A 15,813-nucleotide genomic window follows, 5' to 3' on the forward strand; every position below is an offset into this window, starting at 1 on the left:
ATTAAAAAGGATGTAGCAAAAGAGACAGGAAGAAGCTCATTGTCAATCAATTAGTTTATCATGACAATTACGTTGGTATTGACGCTAAGTCAAAGGCATCAAACAGGAAAGAACCTACAGTGTATTAAGTGGGTACTATCTATGCTTCTCTGAAGCCTATTTAAGTGTTTTAGAGAGACGTTTTTCTGCCTCAGTTACCAAGGAATTGCTATTGGAGGACTATTTGAGCTTTAATTTTGTTAAATGGAAACACATTTATAGAAATAGCTGTCAGTGAAGTCGACTTTGTATCTCTACTACTACTGGGAAACAGAAGTCAAGGGCCAAGAAACAGTCTGTTGGCTAACTGAATTGTTCTTTTCCACTGAGATAAATAGACATATCACATAAGCAAACAGGACATGGAGCAGAAACCAGCAAGTGGGACCGTAGGCATGAGGCAGCACCAGATTTTAGACTCTTGAGGGAAGTCTCATTCTATAAGAAGACAAGACTACCATATGAAAGGTATTACTTGTGCAAGGAAAAAAAGTAAACAAGAAAAATCACAGACGATGACAGGAACTTAGAGATTTCCTGATAGGAGAAACAAATACTCAGTGTTGTTCACATTGACACTCAACTCCAGTTTTTATTTTAAAATATGTGGCTTTCCTCCAGACAAACTGATCATGTGTCCTAGGAATCCTTACTTCACAGACACAGAAACTGACATCAAGGGCCATCTTGGCTCAATTGTGTTTATCTTCTGATTTCTTTCAGTTCACTACCATGGAGAAGACTTCTGGAAAAAGATACCTAAGAGGAATCCTTAGGTCCCTTACTGTCTTATCAGTACAATGACAGCAAGGTGGGATCCAGCTGACTGGTGAGGAAGCCATTTAGTGACACACTTTGCAACAATTGTATCTAGTGTCAGTCAATCTCCCTTTGCACATGGCTACGAGAACAGGGACAAGACAGTCTCCTGCCAGTCACTGGAGAATTTTACCCATGTAAATACACCTGCATATGCTTGTACATATGTGTGAATGCATACAGAGAACACACTAATTCATATTTAGTGAGCATGCATGTTTACTTATCTAGGTTGTGGCTATGATTGCTGAGCCAGGGCTATGAGAATGAAGTAACACTGAAGAGTTGGGTTAGCATCCAATTAGATGTACTATATTAGGAATTCAGAGACTATCAATTAAATTTACTGAATTTTACTGTTCAAAACACAGTTATTTTTCCAGCATGTTTTAGTTTAGGATTTAGCAAACTGCTCATGGTCTCATAGAAATCCAGGACTCTAAACAGCAGCTGACTCTCTGGGGGGCAAATTAGTAAAGAAAACAGCGAAGCTATTTAAAACTAATCCTAATTTTTGCTACCTGCAGAGCTATTTCCGGTCAAGCGAAACAACTGGCAACTAGTACCTTTCTCAGCAACTCCAGTTTTCTCTCAAATATAAGGATTAAAAAGTCCTTTAAAATTTGAATAACCCTTTTTCTAGTTTTTAAAACATACTTTAGCAAAACAATGTAGCAATTAATCTTTGTGTGTTAAAAAAAACTTATACTGTAAAATATGCTGAACAATAAGGATACAAAATTGCCTTTAATTATAATTTCTCAAAAATAAAGGAAGGGCACAGGAAGCCCCTAGTAGAGTAATTCCATGCGTGGGATTTCATATTCACCGTGCTGTGACCACACATCAGGCGGTGTTTGTTTAAGTCCGTAATGGCTCTGTAAGGACTAGGCTCCTCCCCAAAGGAGCCAGCGAAGCAGTGGAAAGGGAGTGAAAGAAAGGCACAGGCATCAGCAGACATATTGTAGCTAATTAGAGTGAGTTACTGTGTCCACTCCAAGGGCATAAGCAGACATAGTGTAGCTAGTTAGCGTGAGTGACTGCATCCGCTCCAACCAAATGTGACTCTATCAAAACGGCTCCTGAATGACAAGCTTACACTCTGAGCAGGCCAGGATTACTCAAGAGGAGCACTCAGAATGGACTTGAAAATCTGTCATCTGTCATCTTATTTGTAGAAAAAAACAGCTCGACATTTTTACACATATACACACTACAGCATCAGAAGCGTGATGTGCTAATTCTAACATCAGGATGATTGATTTACGTACCGAGGAAGGGGATGGTAGAGGTCATAAGGCATGATCTGCTTGTATCCGTCACTGTTAGGAACAATAATGCCAACCCTCTGAGTAGAAGGCACACACAATAAATAAACACTATGATTACATCATACACATTTTATACAATTGCAAAACAACATTCATAAATCATCTCTGGAAACAACACTGGAACAGTTGGGTCTTTATGCTAGTGTATGCTGTGGGCTGGGGAAAGCTCTTAAAAGACACTATTTTCTACAATTAGTTCTCTGATCCGAGCAGGAAATACCACTGGAAAGGGGGGGGCGGGGAGTAGTGAGAAACCTTGGCACCTCATCATTTACTATATGGCACAATAAGCTTGTAAATGTTCTTCAATCCCCCAAATTATCCATTCTATGAGGTCATTATTATTATCATCATTATTAATGTTACTTCCAGATGCCCATCAAGCAATTACAGTTACTGTCTCACGTTTGATGAAAGAGAAAGCTATGTGAGCAGGAGATCATGGACCACAGAACTGACAAGGCTGTAACACGAATCAGCAAATACGCTTCTATTTCTGGCAGATCTGAAGATTTACGGTACCTGGAGGGTAGCCACTTGGATGTTTTAGAAAGGGGAGGGAGGAACTACCAAATACTATAAGCAATGGCTAGCAAGAGCAAACACCCTACCAAAGTGAAGTCATGAAACTGATCACAAATATGAAAGCTTTTCCTTCTGTAAAATATTATGCAGGGCTAAATGGTTTATCATGATAACTGTGACTGTTACAGCTGCAATTAGTACCCTGGGAAACCTATGAGGTTCAGAGACAGAGTAACGGCCAAAGAGCCACAGGAAAGGACATTCTTGTATGCTGTGTGACTGGAGGATGCACAAGAAAGGACAGCATGGGCTGTGTTGAGGGTCTTCAGGTCTCCAGTGCACATTCCCCAAGTTATTCATTTCAACTAATACCTCCCTTTAGTAAGACTGGGCCCTGGCTGAAGACTGCCCCCAGGATGGTGAAGCTTTTCTTAGTACTTAGACTGTTGAGGAAGGGTGCTAGAGCAGTAGAGCCTCCATCTAGGGTGGGATATGAAGAACGCTCAGGGTAGATGCAGAGCACAGAAGGGCACACACGGAAGACGGTTCGTTTTCATATGACAAGTGCTAGGGAACCCCTGTCTTAACATTAAAGAGACCTGTACATTCTGTTTGTATCTTTGGGATACATGTGTATATATTTACATATCTACATAATAATTAACAAATATTCAGCATGCTTATACTTACATTTAAATAAATTGATTTCCTTTTGGATTCCATCAATTAACATGGGATGGTATCATACTTTTAAAAACATAGCTAGCAGAGCTAAGCATTTGAGTTGAAACATTCAGCTGGGCTTACTATGATCAGATAACAAAAAACATTGACTGAAAATCATGAAAAGAAAGAAAAGAAAAGAGGACCAACTGTAAGGCTCTAAGAAGCTGAACTCAAAGGAGACACGACAGAGTCTAGACATGACTCAGAGAAAACAGAAACAGGGCTGTGAAGACAGATGTCCCAGGATGGAATGGTCATTCACCTCTTTGCTTTATGGAAGGACATAAAGAAACATGATGTCTGTATTCATTTCTTTTTTTTTTTTGGATTTTTTTATTTATTTATTAAAGATTTCTGTCTCTTCCCCACCGCTGCCTCCCCTTTCCCTCTCCCTCCCCCAATCAAGTCCCCCTCCCTCGTCAGCCCAAAGACAATCAGGGTTCCCTGCCCTGTGGAAAGTCCAAGGGCCACCCACCTCCATCCAGGTCTAGTAAGGTGAGCATCCATGAAACTGCCTAGGCTCCCACAAAACCAATAGGTACAGTAGGATCAAAAACCCATTGCCATTGTTCTTGAGGTCTCAGTAGTCCTCATTGTCCACTATGTTCAGCAAGACCGGTTTTAACCCGGGCTTTTTCAGATCCAGGCCAGTTGGCCTTGGTGAGTTCCCGATAGAACATCCCCATTGTCTCAGTGTATGGGTGCACCCCTCGCGGTCCTGAGTTCCTTGCTTGTGCTCTCTCTCCTTCTGCTTCTGATTTGGACCTTGAGATTTCAGTCCGGTGCTCCATTGTGGGTCTCTGTCTCTGTCTCCTTTCATCGCCTGATGAAGGTTAATATTCAGGAGGAAGCCTATATGATTTTCTTTGGGTTCTCCTTCTTATTTCTTTGAATGTTTTCTATTCATTTTCTGCTAAGATTTCCTGATATGTAAACAAGTGAGCACACCTGGCTATGTTAGCCTTATGTCCCAGGGCTCATGAGAGTGATGCTACGGGATACAAGGATCTTTAATACAGCAATGAAATGATTATCACATTCAATTTTTGTCCCTGCTTTTGGAGTTAAATGTCTCATTCTTTTCTATCTTCTGAAAAAAAGCTTAATCCTCAATCTTGTTCATGAGATCCCTTTTTCATAAATTTTGTATCTAATAATCAAGAGAATGTTCCCTTTAAAATGATAGTATTTACAAGGATTAAAGGGCACCAATGTTTCAAATTCTTTTTAAAACTTGGAAATATACTACTATTTAATAGGAGTGAATTACAGTATCAATCAGATAGAATGAAGTTAAGTTTCATCTAACCCATTAATTTATTGCTCTATCAATTTGTAAATGTGGAAATGCGGACCACTGTCTTCTCTCCTGGAAGAATTTATCACCACAATTTGTCATCTTCAATCTGAGAATGAACTGTTAGAGGTCTCTGTCACCTGATTTATCAGCTGATGATATTTGGAATGGAGACAGCAAGATCGAGCAAGACAAGTTGAGCTGAAGAAAGGGGTAAATGGAGGGAGCACAGAGATGTTGCCACTTTGGGCTGGGTTAGAAATCGTGTTTATGTTTGAGCACGAAGCTTTAAACCTGGTTTCAGCAAAACTATAACTCTATTTGTCTTTCTGTGGCACGGGTCATGGTGAAGACTCATAAAATGACTCTGTGGCACCTGTGAAAACAGAAAGATAGCAAAACAATGGGGCTCTGTCCAGCCCTCGATGCATATTCGTGAGCCTTGGCTCTGCTCCCTCCTGGGGCTCTGACCACAGCCCTGATCTTTGCACTGTGAAGGAGGGGAAGGCAATCATTGCTTACCCTTAAGACACATTGTTTTTGTTCTCAGGTAAAGCGCACATTATGAAGGATGGTGGAAAGGCAAGCCATGAAGGGATTCGATGAAAGTCTCCCCAGGTTGAGTGTAGATGTGACTGTGTTTGTGTGTGTACATTCAGACATGTCTCTGAATACATGGACAGGAGAGAAGGAAGTGAACACAACTTAAAAAACTGTCAAAAGGGCAAACTACTCATTCTTCATTGCTTCCATAGCTCTGACCACTTGTGTATTTTCACAACGGCGTGCCCTGACGCCATCTAAAACTCTCATCGCAAGGGGTGTTGAGAGGAGACGCTGAGGATAAGAAAGGAAGAGACACTTCCCACCTAATCTACACAAAAAGCACACTTTACTCAACTGTCTTATGCTATGATGTTATGACAGGTTCTTATAATGAAATATTATCTAGAATATAAATATACAAAACACTCTGAACCATTTTCAATAATATAGTGACTGAACGGAGTACAAAATAGTATATATCATTAAACTCATGACATTGAGAAATTTCTGTATTCACATTTTATCAATAAAATAATTTTTATATTGTGTGTATGTGTTCACAGAAATACACAAGTACACATATAAGTATACATGTGTGTACACACATACATACACACACATATACTTACACATATAGTAGAGAAATACCTAACAGCAGTGTCTGGTTCCTGGGGGCTGGATGTTTTTTTTCCTTGCTATGAAAAACATCTTGCTGCTTTTGCAAGTTCTAAAATAACATATTGCCTCTAACGATTTTAGCAATTATTATACCAAAGTAAAGTGAAATTTCGATTGAGAAAAAGTATAAGATGGGGGCCTTTGGAACTGACACACGTGGGTTAAATGAAGTCATTGTCTCCAATTCCATGAGCAACCTAAATGTCACTGAGGCTTTGTGAAGGAATGATCTAAGAGACAACTTCTTTTTTTTTTCCCGAATTTATTTTTATTGAGCTCAACATTTTTCTCTGTTCCCCTCCCTGCCTCTCCCTTCCCTTCATCCCTCTCCCATGCCCCCAATTTACTCAGGAGATCTTGTCTTTTTCTCCTTCCCATGTAGATTAGATCTATGTCTGTCTCTCTTAGGGTCCTCATTGTTGTCTGGGTTCTCTGGGATTGTGATTAGTAGTCTGGTTCTCTTTGCTTTATGTTTAAAAGCCACCTATGAGTGAGTACATGTGATCATTGTCTTTCTGTATCTGGGTTACCTCACTCAAAATGACGTTTTCTAGCTCCATCCATTTGCCTGCAAATTTCAAGATGCCATTTTTTCTGCTGTGTAGTACTCCATTGTGTAAATGTACCACATTTTCCTTATCCATTCTTCGGTTGAGGAGCATTTAAGTTGTTTCCAGGTTCTGGCTATGAGAAATAATGCTGCTATGAACATAGTTGAGCACATGTCCTTGTGGTACAATTGAGCATCCTTTGAGTATATACTCAAAAGTGGTATTGCTGGGTCTTGAGGAAGGTTGTTTCCTAATTTTCTGAGAAATTGCTGTACTGAAATCCAAAGTGGCTGAACCAGTTTGCACTCCCACCAGCAATGTAGGAGTGTTCCCTTTACCCCACATCCTCTCCAACATAAGTTGTCATCAGTGTTTTTGATAAGACGCAACTTCTAAACAATAGACATGACCTTAAAAAATCAAGCCAGAATCAAGGTCACATGACTGAACTGTGGAATTTACGTACTGTGATATATCTCTATAAGAAAAATTCTAATGTAACTTACTCCATGGACACTTAACACACGAGGTTCTCTTTATAAGGGATATGAATCATACAGAGTTCATCTCGGTGAATCTCTCAGGACCTCTTGCCTCTTCTCACTAAACATCCTTTTCCTGGCCTGACCGAGGCGTGGACTCGGGACTCTGAGACCAGGGAGTCCCACATGACTTGCCCTCTTTCCTTACAAACCGCTTCTCTCGCACCTGCTGTCCTTGCTCACAGCACCTCCACTCTCCCTATATACCCAGAGGCATTTTTGCTTCTTCTATTTGCCATGGCCTTAATGTGTATCTTAATGTGTAGTAAAATTGGGCTGCTGGCACTCCTCACTTGACTCTATATCTTTCCGTTCCCAGAAGCATCCATGGAAATCAGGAAAATCTCTTTGTTTTCCATCTCATGTGTGTTTTAGACATCATGTTGTTCCATCACTGTGCAACTCAACACACCCTGGGCAGATTCGGGCCCCTGACTTTCGCTGACTCCTCTGACTCTTCTTTGCCTTTTACATGGTACCACACATTAAGCCTCAAAGACTAGGAAAGTAGGGTTTTTTTCCTTTTTTTGAATTAAGTTATGGGTGCTACAGTATTCTGGTTATAGGGTTCCATCTTCTCTAGATGATTTTCAGGCAGTAATAGAAACCACCTTCTTCCTAAACAACACTGCAGAGACTAAGGAAATATTGAAAGAGAACCAAGTGTTTTGCTTTTCCCCCCGAGGGGCAGAAAATGAAGGGAGGACCACCCAAGAAGCGGTGAGGTCGAATGCTGATGTTCTTCTTGCTACATCCTCTCAATGTATATAACCTTGAGTACCAGACATCGGGGCCTTTGCTTCCACCTTATGAAAATCCAAGTGGTGGACCAGTCATGAGTTTTAAGATGAAGGGAGAATGGAGGGCCAGAAACTCAGGCTTGTGGAATTTGTCTCACCTTTCCCTGCCCAGTGGCTGCTGAGTCCCCAGCTTGATAACCACTGAGAAGATTATCTCCAAATTCTTCCTCCCCTAACACCTTCCAATGTCCCGAAACAGGAGTGTTCTTAACATAGAGTCAAGTTGAAATCAGCTGAGGAAATGTTTTATATAATGACCTGATTTTTAAAAACCACAATAATGCCCAATAAATTAAGGATACCTGGGCTGCAAGGATCAGACTCAAAAATCCTGATCCACTAACATGATCTGAGATTTTTTTTCAAAAATTCATTTTCTCCTATAAAACATTATAGTATATAAAAATGTTAAAACATATAAAAATGTTAAAACATCTTTAACATCTTAGAATAAATGATACAAATTTTCTGCACGTCTACTTTTTTGGCATGTCTTTCTTGACATTAATGAATGACATCATTTGTTTTACTTTTAAGTAAGTGGGACTGTTGTTGTCTTAGGACTTACTTTCCTCTACTGTTTATACCCCAGACAATGATTTGCATGAATACTTGTGGTTACATGGAAGACGCTTGCTTTATCTGGATTTGTGCTCACTTTGTCAAAACGCACAAACTTGTGCTGAAATGGTCCTACGCTGCCTTGGAAGCCGACCTCACAGGCCACTGCAGGCGGCATGGAGGGCAGAATGTCTGTGGTGATGATGGCACCAGGGTTGTGTCTCTGTGGGGAGAGAGACACTGTGGAACTGGAAGCACTTAGATCCGTGCTCCAGCTTGCATTGACGGAGCCTCACTCGAGAATGCGGCTTCCTCTCTGGCCTGTTAACTCCACAGGGAATATAAAACTAAACGGAGGCAGCGAACACGTGAGCATCTTGTAAACGTCTCACGCGTGTAACTTTGGAGAGGTCAATTTGGCCGTTTGAGTTCCCACTTAATGACAAGAGCTGTGATTCCCTGGGTCCCTGGCGCCTCGCGAGCAGCTTTCCACCCATTCCTTCATAGAATCCTCACAGTTCCTGGCAGAAATGTTATATTTTACAGATGGGAAACTAAAGAAATGTCTTACACAGTGGTAGGTTGAAGTTAAACATAAGGATGATGACATTGCCTTGCCTTGTACCTCACAAGGTAACTAAAAGAATTGCACAAATAATTAGTCACACGCTTTAAAGCTTTGAAAGGTCATGTAAGAAGTGGACTTACTCTTAGTATGACCTGACTTGACAGGATAAATGAATTGCTTGATAACTGAGTTGTAGGTCTATGCGATTGTTTCACCGATGGGCGGTGTGTCTTAGAACTTTGGTTCTATAATGCATGTGGATACATTTTGAAATGCAGGACAACCCTGCTTTGTTATCCCATAGAGATCCACAGAAACAGAAATGAGGTTTTATGAGGCTTTTTTAAAAGCACTTATTTACATGAGATTGGTCGGAAGGAGGTCGTTTCTTTTCTAAAGCATTCGCTTTTGCAATAAAATTAAGTATTTCAGACTTGCATGATGAAGGACACCTTCACTTTTTAATTAATTAATTAATTAATTTTGCTTCTTCAATAAATCAACCATTTTCTAGTGCTTAAATTGAGCTTTCCTGTTAGGGAACAAAGGAGGCAAAATCCCGTATGGACTGAACAGCAATGACTCTCAGCTGCTTAGGGGAGGGCTATTCTTGATACCTGTGAACTAAGACTTCCGCCGTCAGTCTGCATAAGAAACCCTGTCTCGAAAAACCAAAGGGAAAAAAAAAAGATTTTAGAAACCCCACAAATGTGATTTAGCTTCAAGATGATGTTTCCCTAGGAATTGTCTTCTGTTTTTAGAACAACCCATAGAGAACTATTTTTTTTTTTTTTTGGACTCAGAGAATTTTAGAATTCTACCTTTCCTTTTCATGGATTAAAAAACAAAAACCCTAAAAACAAAGCCAATGTCTGGAGAGCAGCTTCTGTAGGCAACACCAACACTGTCAGCACAGTCATGGGCTCAGCCGTGGCTGTAGTAACTAACACCTATGGAGTGCCTATTGTGTGTTAGGTCCCCCCAAGCTCTTTAAATGTATGGTAGCATTTATTCCTCAGGGCGACTTTATGAGGTAAAGGACTGTTGCTATTGGACTTCCCAGGATGAAAATCTATGGCTTAGTGAGAAGTCGCCATTCGCCAAAAGCTGCTCAACTGGTAGGCGGCAGATCCACGGTCTCAAGCCAGGCTGCGCCACTGCAAATCTCTCATTCCTCCCCCTTGGCTCTGCTGCCGTGGGCTGGTTGGTTACCCAGGAGGTCACCCGCGCCATCTCTCCAGGTGCAGAGTAGAGGTCACACACGCCATCTCTCCAGGTGCGGAGTATTTCTTTACAGTTACTTTAGGGCTCTAATCTGAGATCCTTTTTTCACAATGTGGTCCCCAGCCAGTGATAATTTATATGCTTTATTGCCGAATTAAAATAGAGCTGGAAAAAATAAAAGCAAAACACACACAACAACTGACTAACCCCAAATACCACTTGACTCCCCGGAACTGCCACTCGGGGCATTCAAGTTTGGGACATCTGCTGGACGGATATTGTTGCAGGTGGAGTTCCGATGCAGTTGGGTTTGTTTGCTGGTGACTGTGACAACGGCAGCGGAGTGAGAGCCCTTCACTCCTGTCTCCCCCTCACCAAGCCGCTTTCCTACCGCCTTGGAGGAAGGAACGCAAGGTCTGTGTCAAGTCAATCTGGGAAGAGACTCTCTGCTCTTTACATAGCACCTTGCATGGGGTTCGCAACAGCCAAAGGTTGCATGTTTTATATTTCAAGCTGCTCTGAGAACAGCAGTGCCTGTTAGATGGGAAAGTTGAACTCTTTTTAACTTGGCCCTTTACCATAAGCAAAGAATTTGAGGCTTTCTAGCCCTGTAATAGATGTGACCTTCTACCTAAGAGACAAAAGTGGCATGAACTGCTGGACAAATTTCAACACAGGTTCCATTGGTGTAAGGGAGAAGTGCCAATTCTGGCATGGCAGATGCATGATAGGTTTGTCATGTGACTAGATCACAAACGTCTGTGACCTGGGAGACTGTTCATAATAAAGCATTAGAAGCCCAGAACAGAGACCTACGCATCCAGTAGCTCTCTGATAGGCAGGGGGTGGTACCTCTGACTTCTATGAATGCTCAAGTCGGACTATCAAGGCACCTACAGCAGACTGTGTAAGAACACGTGATTACCCCGTGACATCATGGCTCAGAGTTGCCAAAGAAAAACTGTACTAATTTTAGCAAAGAGCCATTAAATCTTTATACTTCTTTCCCCCTTTCCTTCGTCTTAAGTGTTGGCTCCCTTTTGGGGTCCACTTTTGGCTAGGAAATGAAGTATTTTATCACTTCATAAAAGTGCCTGCCTCAGTGGCACGAGCGGAGATCAACAAAGCCCTGTTGGGAGGACCAGCTGCGCAGCCAGCTAAGTTCTGCCATCGGGCAGACAGGGCAAGGGGCTGGAGTTCCTGCCTCAGCAGCACACCAGGTTGCTACGGGGCATGGGTGTTGAGGTTTACTTTTAGGAGAGGAATCAAAGGCCAAGGAGGCCTTGAGTTCACAGAACCCCATCTGTGTTATGTGCAATTGACAAGGCCGAAAAGAAAAGCGAATGTAGTCACAATGCTTATCTTGGGCACTGGGGAGCATTAATGAGTTTTATTGTTTTCATTTTAGCCTTTTAAACTTATCCACATTTTAAAATTAACCTTTAGAAGCAGAGAAAGTGATAACAGCATTTAAAAAAGCCCTTTGAACAGAATAGGGCCAGATGTTCACTGTCTGCTCAGCATCATCGGTAACCATGGCAGCTAACTGATGTGAGGTTACGAAGAGTGTAAGAAGAGGGAGCATGAGGAGAAGCAGAAACGAAGATAGGGAGGCACACAAGGGAAGCAGAGAGAACTCCTGCAGCTGGATGAGTAGTAAGGAGTGGGCATTCCTAAGGAAGTAACCGAGGCTTGAAAGTTGGACAATTATTTTATGTCATTACCACATACCAGGTGTGGTCCGTGGGTATGCCCAGGAGCTCTGATAGAGGGGAGGTCAAAGGACCACACTAGATGTCCTATGCCATCACTCTGCACCTCAGTCCTTCAAGGCAGAGTCTCAATGAATCTGGGGCTAGGCTGGTGGCCAGCAAGCCCCAGGGATGCTCTTGTCCCCACCCTGCTAGCTCTGGGGTTCTAGGGAGGTGTGACCACACTCAGCTTTCGGTTTGGATGCAGGGGATTCACACTCGTGCCACCATGCTCATGTAGCAAGCCCTGTCAGCCACCTGAGCCATCTCTCCGGCCCCTAGTTAGTGTCATTTTGGGGCTTCGTGGCACATCTCTATCTTGAAAGGGAGCAAGATTTGGACTAATTATCTGAATAGGATCTTGCATCTAGTCAGTATAAGCTCCAGATCCCAGGATTTACAGGGAAATAGGATAGTGATCTCAGTGACTACATACAATAATTTTATTTTTGATTTTTCGATACAGGGTTTCTCCATAGCTTTCTGTTCCTGTCCTGGAACTAGCTCTTGTAGATCAGGCTAGCCTTGAACTCACAGAGAACCACCTGCCTCTGCCTCCCAAGTGCTGGGATTAAAGGCGGGCGCCACCACCACCCGGCTATACAATAATATTTTATATACCAACATAGGAACTAAAATGTGTGAGGTTTTTACTAAGAATGCCCTTCTCTTCATTTTGAGGACTTCTATATTTTGGACACAAAGGTGTTGTTTTAATGTCCTTGGACCCCATTTGACTATATAATGGCATCATTAAATCTGTAGTCGTTAGAAAGTAGATGCTCCATGACTTGGCTCAATTGTCCGATGGGAGAGAGACCCATCTTAGAAAGTGTCTCCTGTCAGTGTTGAGCCTTCTCCTTCCTGGTTTCCCTTGGAATTCAGAAGAGCTACACACGAAACAGCTCCATGAACGCCATAGGAAGCCCAGAGCGCCTTAAGCTGAGCTGTAGACCCCCGCCCACCCCAAGCAGCTCCCCTCCCGTCTCTCCTACTGCTAAGTCTTAATTTTTACAGCTTTGTCTAATTATATCTTTGATCAAAAAGCCGTTTTCTGATATTAGCTTCTAACTTCTTTCCTTTTCTTTCTTCTTCCCTTCTAATAGCCACCTGTCCCAACATTTGTGTGTGCTGTATTAGATCTTTTAAAATAACACAGGGTATAGGCTGAACATGCAGCCTTCTTTCAATGTAGCGTTTTTCCCCCTTGCCTTTGGATAATAAGAAATGGGCCAAAAATGTCACTCCCACAGAGAAGAGTGGGTAAGAATCAGAGACCAGAAACAAAGGCTAAATTCTTCCCATTACAAACATTTTCTTCAGCTAGTTAGCAACAAAGCTTCATTTCAAAACCCTCTCCGGTGGCTATTTCTTTGCTGAAAATAAAACTGTGGGGGAAATGGACCTATTTCTCCTAGAAATAGACATAAAATTTCACAGATGTGTGTATGGAAGACTTTCAGTGTCTTGGTGACAGTGTTTACTCCTCTGAATTGGGATAAATATGTTTTTTTTCCTGCTATAGGCATGAATAAAAAATGTATGAATAGGGTAATTTTAAAATAGGGTTCAAATTAGTTTGTTATAACTATCATGGTTAAAAGGACTTCAACTACTTGATATTTCCAAAGCAAAGCTAAGCAAAATTTAACACCTTATTTTGTTTTATATCACATTTAACTTTTGATATCCCACATTCTGACATACACAAAGCTAAGTTAGACTAAAACTGAAAAACTATAAGCTATCTGTTTTTTTCTGACCCGTTAGGGAGCTTACTTTTATGATGTATGTACTATGGTTCCTAAAGGTTAATTAATAATGGCAAATTCAAACCTCACATTTAATTTACAATTCTTGACATGAGGTAGAAAGAACACAGCGCAATACTTTAAAATGTCAACAACAGAAGAAAAAAAAAACTAAAGTTACATCGCTACAAGGTGCAGATAGAATGTTCTCCTCCTACGTTGCCCGCGCAACAGCCCAGCTGTTCAGAAGTTTCTTTCATGCGTATATAATCCGCAAAGTAGGATTTAAAATGTAACATAGAAATCACGTGTAAGAAGGGTGTTTCGGCATTTGGCCTTTGTGACTGATGTTCGCTTTTGTGGAGGAGAGTTGTCGTAGATGCTGTCAGTAAGCATCTCCGAAGGATCCCTTGCCAGGGTCTGAGGAGCTAAGCAAAGGCAGTGCGCATGAGCAGATTCCCCGCCTGAACATCCACTGTCACTCATCGTCAAGACGCTTCATTAGTCCGGCTGATTCCCGATCTTGCAAATGATTCGGGGGGCCAATTATGGTTTTTCCAAAACAAACACTAGTGTGTGAAGATGTTAAAGATTTCAGTCTTTCGACCTGCCAATTAAACAGACCCTCAAGCAAACCTGACTTGGAAATAAGCCCTGACTTCTACGTAGCAAAGGCTGTGTTTGTTTAAAGAACTTTGAGGCTGGTTCTGACCCTAATTAATTGTGTGAATTGATTCTGCTAGACTGGGTCAGCTAGAGTCCTGAGATGCAGCCCTCTGTGACCACATCCCTGATCAGGGACAGGGAAGAGCTCGAAGATACACTATGCCATTACCCTGACCAAGAGACCAAGATGTGCACCAGACAAACTTTGTCAAGGAGAGAAAGAGAAGAATTGACTTTGAAGAGCACTTTACAGAAGTCCATAGTTCCCAAGGTAGCATCTTACAGCAGCAAGAGCAAGGAGCATGGGTACCACTAACAGAGAGCTGGGGGCGGGTGCCAGGGTGGGGAGAGACACTTGACAGGAACCCATCATTTATTTTCAAGTTAAATATTCGCTTTCGCCTAAGAAGCTACTTGGAAACCTGCTTTATATTTCTGATAAATGAACTGGTAAACTGAACTGACCTTGCTGGACAAGGATCCAAGTTACATTCCTGAAGCTTGGGTTTCGGCTTGATGTTCTCTGGGTAGTAGTGGCAGTACTGGTCGGCGACCACACGGCTGCTCCGGAGATCATAGCACTCAGCTGACGTCAGCTGGTAACCTGTAAGCATCAAACCAACCAGGGCGCTTGAGGCACATGCCAGCACAATATACTTCTGTATGATGTTTTACTATCTCCCATTAATAGGAATTATTCCCTTTGCCTAAGTCATTTTCAAGAGAAAACAAATCTCTAACTGGAAGATTTATTAATGTTGTAGTCCTCAAAGTCTGTATTTTCTCAAGTAATCCATTCATTTTAGCAATTAAACTATATTAAAGGACTTGAGTTATATAAGAACATAGATTATAAAATCCTGAGGTAAGAAGCTGTTTATTTTATATGATATAAAAATATAACAGAAAAAACATCATTAGTAATTTTATTAACTAAGCGTGATATGCAAGGATGCTAAACTGCATCCTCTGTAGCCTCCAGGAAGGAAAAAAACCCTCACAAGCAATAAGTGAATAAATAAAAATAAATCTCAATGTGCCCTTTCTGAACAACAGGGATTTGTGAATCAGGTCCCACCTGATTTGGGTATTTAGCAGGCTGTCTAGATTCAGCCTGCAATAGTTGAGCTGAATAAATAAGCTTTAAAGTCCCCACAACAGCGATCATGAATCCGATTTCCTCACAGAATTAAAATGACAAAATCAAACACAACAAAAAATGAAAATCAAATTCAAAATAGAAAGCCCTCCTCAGCCTTCCTTCTTGCTACCTAACGTTTACTTTCTCCAAAGCCTTTGTCGTTTCTCCTCAAATCAAGTGTCTGCCTCATATTTTAGAGGCTTCCTTTCCCACAATTTTGATATATCTCTTTCCAAAAAGCTGCCGAGTAATATTTAATTTTATTTATGTGTCGGAGCTTTCTCACCTGTGTCGTTA

General features: G+C 41.5%; 1 protein-coding gene across 1 annotated transcript in view; it reads right to left on the bottom strand.

Moving 5' to 3' along the window:
- Adamtsl1 (ADAMTS like 1) overlaps positions 1 to 15,813 on the bottom strand; it is a 919,831-nt gene that overhangs the window by 190,943 nt on the left and 713,075 nt on the right. The window contains exons 10-11 of the mRNA XM_050157409.1: positions 14,841 to 14,979; positions 2,130 to 2,180 (exon numbers count right to left, since the gene is read on the bottom strand). Of these exons, the coding sequence (XP_050013366.1) occupies positions 2,130 to 2,180; positions 14,841 to 14,979 (190 nt within the window). The remainder of the gene's footprint in view (positions 1 to 2,129; positions 2,181 to 14,840; positions 14,980 to 15,813) is intronic.

The sequence above is a fragment of the Alexandromys fortis genome, unplaced genomic scaffold (assembly GCF_014885135.2).
Source record: "Alexandromys fortis isolate MF-2015 unplaced genomic scaffold, M_Fortis_MF-2015_v1.1 scaffold_64, whole genome shotgun sequence".
In the NCBI taxonomy this organism is placed as follows: Eukaryota; Metazoa; Chordata; class Mammalia; order Rodentia; family Cricetidae; genus Alexandromys; species Alexandromys fortis.